Raw genomic sequence first — 4,836 nt, 5'->3', positions numbered from 1 at the left:
GGTCCCACATTTAAACCAACAGTTATTGGAGATCAAAGATTGAAACATGTGGCACCCAAAGAGAACATGGTGGAGGCACAAGCGGACTTACCGGTTCGGCCGAACCCAATAACTTTTGTTTAAACAGTGTATTTGGTGTTTTGAATTCATAAAATATGTATAAATATTTAATTTAGAACATAGTCATTAACATTTGAAGTCGTAGTCCCAAAATCCAGAACCATAAACATGAAATCCTTACTCCGCCTCTAACAGAATATCTATGCTATGTTAAGAATTTGGAAGAACAAAACAACTAGATGGTGTAATAATGTTCGTTTTGGGACAAACTTATACGATATTCTCTAAAAGGTCATCTTATTAAAGATATCACTATTAGGGGCGGATACACCTTGCGGCAAGCGGTGTCAGGTGACACCGCTTTGTCGAATTTTTTTATTCAATATTTATATATTCGTATACAAAACGAAAATATTGAGTATAAATATAAAAAAGACACCGTTTCATTATAATGATTTATTCCTTCGTATATACATTTCTTCCAATATTGATATCACTTACCAACAATCTTGTGTATGCCCTGATTACTATACATATGTTTATTTTATAACTCAAATGTGAAATTTTGTTTGTACAATCAAAAATACTGACTTACGTGTGGATATTAGTTTTTCGATGATCATGGTGGTTTCAAAATTCTATATTGTTGTATCAACACTCTCATAACCATCAATTTTACGTTATTCTGGATCCACCTCTGTCTATCAGTGATATTGAACCGACATAAAAAAGAAAGAAGAAAAGCACATCTAATTATTACATCGCGTACACATTTCAAAAGCTATATGTAACCTAAACTTTCTTTAACATATCACATCAATATTTACATGCACATACAACCAATGTACAATAATTTACAAACTTTGAACCCTCAATTTGCAGACAGTAAAAAGAAGGAAAAAAAAAGGCGAAGAAGAAAAAGACATAAACATCAGCAAATGCATGAAAGGATAATTTTTTTTCTTTGAGTGAAAAAATAAATAAATAATCTGAGATGTACAAGATCCTATTTTCTAGATAAATTAATTCAAAATAAAAAAGAAAAAAAGGATATAAAAATAAATAAATCTTCCTTCCTAGCTGATTATAACCGAGCTGAGCCGAGCTAAGGCGCGGCTGGTGCAAGGCTTAGATGTAAATCCAATCCAAATGCATCATCAAAATTGGGCCCAGAATCCCCACCTGAAAACCTACTCAATGACGGCCCATCAATTTTAGCACTGTGGGCCTTTACCTGTTGAGGCCCAACACTTGTCAAGCTCGAATCCACTACACTGCCGGTATACTGTAAGTTCCCTACACCTCTCCCACCATTGGACGTTGGAAACACACAACCATGCGACACGTGGAAGGGCGGCGCAGCGCGTGGAGCGTAAACCCACGACGGAGATGACCCTGCCGCCGCGGGAACCACCATGGTACCCGGCGGAGTGAGGAGGTGAGATGGCGGAGCAAAGGCGGAGATAATAGGGTTTCGCATGTATGCATTTCGACTAGCTTGCATTTGGGCACGTTTCAATTGTTGCCTTTCTTTTTTGTGCGCATTTTGATGGCCACCTAAAGCTTGTGAATTTGCAAATTCCCTACAACAGTATTGACACTCGTATTTCCGGCCGTCGGAAGCCGGAAAACCGCCGGATTCCGGCGACCCTGATGATGTTTTTGTTGTAGAATCAACTTCTTGATCTTGATCATCTGTTACGTTGAAACCAAACAACTTTAAACGTCCATTACTTGTAGTATTATTACCATGTTTACTCTGAAACTCCAATTCTGCCATGTTATATATATACACGTAGAGTTTTTGTAGGTGTGTTTTGTATGAATATATGTAAGTGTTAGTGTGTGTGTGTGTGTGTTTAAGGAGAGGGAAACAGAGAATATGAGATGAAAATGAGACAGAAAGAAATTAAAGAGAGATGGGAAGCAAAAGGGAAGTAAAGACATAAGTGGAGTTGTTGCATGTGTGGGGTATTTATACAAGTTTTAAAGTTTTTTTTTTTTTTTTAATCTCTTTGTTTTCGTGTGTGGAAAGAGAGAGAATTCCTATATAGTGATATCTCAAGAAAGAAAAGAAAGTGTAAACTTTGGGAATACGACCTAAGAACACTTGACCCAATGACTTATGGCAAATCAAGATCATTCTCCATTATCCCATTTTCAAATACGCAATGTCACATAAACATATACCCTATGTAGAAAAAGAGTTAAAGTGGACAATGTAAAAATATAAGCGGATTCAAAATTTAAATTTTTTGAGTTTGAGTTCATGATTTTACCATATTCATTTGATTTTTATTACTGGGTTTGTAATATATTATTTATTCTGATTTAGTTAACTTTTATCAAATATATATATATAAGGTCTGAGCCAAATCTACTATATTCACATGAATCCATAAGATAAATAATGCATCAGTCTACACAATCAAGTAACTTTTTTATAGGGCCATTACGTGCAGGTAAATTTCCATGACAAGTAGTAATTTATAATCAATTAACAAAAAATGTAACTAACCTGGTATCATAAATTAATTTAATACTGATAGTGTAAAGATTCTTACCTTATGAGCGCAGAGGCGGATTTAGGGGCAGAAGAAGGGCGAATGTAGTATTGAACTAACAAGTTCAATTGAACCCATAACTTTGATAAGTAGTAAAAATTTATATGTAAAAATTCATTTAAATTGCAAAAATAGTAGATATGAACACATAACTTTAAAAGATAATGAGTTTAATGCTAAAATCTTGAAAGTATAACCCATAAAATTTAAATCCTGGATCCACCTTTAGGCAGAAGGAAGTTCACCCGAAACCCCTTCGCCAAAAATTACACACTATATATAAGGCAAAATTTGTTTTTTACCTCTATATATTATGTTTTTGAATATCCTTGACATAGCCCAAAAACATAGCTTAGTGGTTAAGAGGGTTCAAAATCTTTGTGAGTTCATTGATCCAATTCTCACTAGCTATAATTATTTTAAATTTTTTAAATATTTTTTAACCTCTTAGCGGAAATCCTACCTCCGTCACAACCTATGAGTTTATTATAATCTGAATTCATAGAAGAATTGTAATCAATGGAGCTCCAACATAGCAAAATACTTGCTCATAAAATATTTATAATTGCGTACATGATAAGTTATGTTAATTAAAAAGAAAAAAAAAATGTTCACTCAACAGGTTAGAGTAGAAGACGACATTTTTAGTGTCACGAAGTGGAAACACACAAGTCTAGAACACAACTAATAGGTGGGGAAGAGAAGTGTCAAGTCGTTTGCTTTTGCTGTTTTTTGTTTTCTTGAAAGTGCGAAGATTTTGTCATGTTTTGAAAGTATTGAAAATTAAATAAAGTGGAGTGAAATGTGATGCATGTGAAAGTTGTAGGGTGGTTGAACTATCAAATGATTGAGTTTAGCTGCAATTTTTTTTCTGTTTTCTTTCTTTTGTGGATGGAAAATTCAAGAGATATCCAAATCTATGATCATTCGATTAGGGGACAGAATATCATACTATTAGATTTCTAGTAAAAGTTGCCTTAATAGTGGTGAACATAAATGCCGGTAGTTAGTGGCGGAGTCAAAATTTTTATTAAGGGGTGTCAAAATATATAAAAGTAAATATACCAGAAAACTAAGGGGAGTCAATATATACATAGTATATACATACATATAAATTTTTCTTTTTACCTATCCACTCAGTATATTTTTCCCGCGAAGGTGTGTCGTTTGATACCCCTTTCTCTTCGCCACTGCCAGTGGCTTTTGAAAATTACTCGAGATGTATGCGTAAATACTATCCTCCTCAGATTCCACTTGTTAGAATATATTAGGTTTGTTGTTATTGTCGTCTAAAGAAAATATTTAAGTTATATAAATTGTCAAGTTCTTTATATTATTAGTATCTTTTAACTTCTCATATGTAGATGAATTTAGAATTTGAAGTTTATGGGGTCCTTATACACTGATCTCAAATTAAAAATTAAATTCATAATTAAATATTTATAGATATTTAATAAATTTTTTAATATGTATAGAAAGATTGAACAAAAATTAATAGGTCCCCCGGAACTCACATATTAGCCTTCTAGATCCACCACTACTTTCCTATGTTACTTAGTAGTAATCAGAGGTCAATCAATTATTTAAATTTACTGCGTTCTACCTTTATTATGTTTTCAATAAACTTATTGCTCTTTTTAAATTATGAAGTAGTTAAATAATATTGTTGAAATGTGATAATTTTTACATAAATATATGTATTTATATTCGGTATCGAAAATACTAGATTTTATATGTAATATAGCAAATACACTACATTTGTCATACAATTATTTTAAAAGTGAACTTAAAAATGCTTATCTATTTTATAATATGCTTATAAAGCTCCTTATATTGAACTACTACTATATATTTAATTAGGCTTGTTTATTGAAATACACTTGTAAAAGTTACCAATATTGAGAAAACAGATCGATCAGTACTTTTTGTCTGCCTCAATTAGGTAAATACTTATCTAATTTACCTAAACAAGTAAAATAGGAAATATGAAAGAAGAGACATGCAGTTTCGGTTTCCTTAATATTTATAGGAATTTTAATAATGGAAAGAATATGATTTTCATTTCTTCTTTTTTGGAATATGGGACACAAGAGATATAACATGAAGTGGCAGCATATGGAACTATTAGCATAGTCTTTCAATGTTCTACCAGTAATACATCTATTTTAAACATGAAGTGGAGGAAATGAGTTACTAGATTATTTGTTAAAAT

General features: G+C 32.3%; 1 protein-coding gene across 1 annotated transcript; it reads right to left on the bottom strand.

Moving 5' to 3' along the window:
* Positions 1–791: 791 nt before the first annotated feature.
* On the bottom strand, positions 792–1,994 carry LOC104232357 (zinc finger protein GIS3). The gene has a single exon (XM_009785540.2). It carries the CDS (start codon positions 1,838–1,840, stop codon positions 1,166–1,168), a length of 675 nt encoding a protein of 224 aa, XP_009783842.1. The 5' UTR covers positions 1,841–1,994; the 3' UTR covers positions 792–1,165.
* Between the last annotated feature and the right edge of the window lie 2,842 nt (positions 1,995–4,836).

This window comes from Nicotiana sylvestris, chromosome 10 (genome assembly GCF_000393655.2).
Source record: "Nicotiana sylvestris chromosome 10, ASM39365v2, whole genome shotgun sequence".
Lineage (NCBI taxonomy): Eukaryota > Viridiplantae > Streptophyta > Magnoliopsida > Solanales > Solanaceae > Nicotiana > Nicotiana sylvestris.
Note: the sequence above shows the minus strand (reverse complement) of the source record. Positions and strands in the feature narration are given on the sequence as shown.

Bases quoted from the DNA above. Each gene is read 5' to 3' on its own strand.
- LOC104232357 (XM_009785540.2), bottom strand. From the start codon at position 1,840: ATGGCAGAATTGGAGTTTCAGAGTAAACATGGTAATAATACTACAAGT.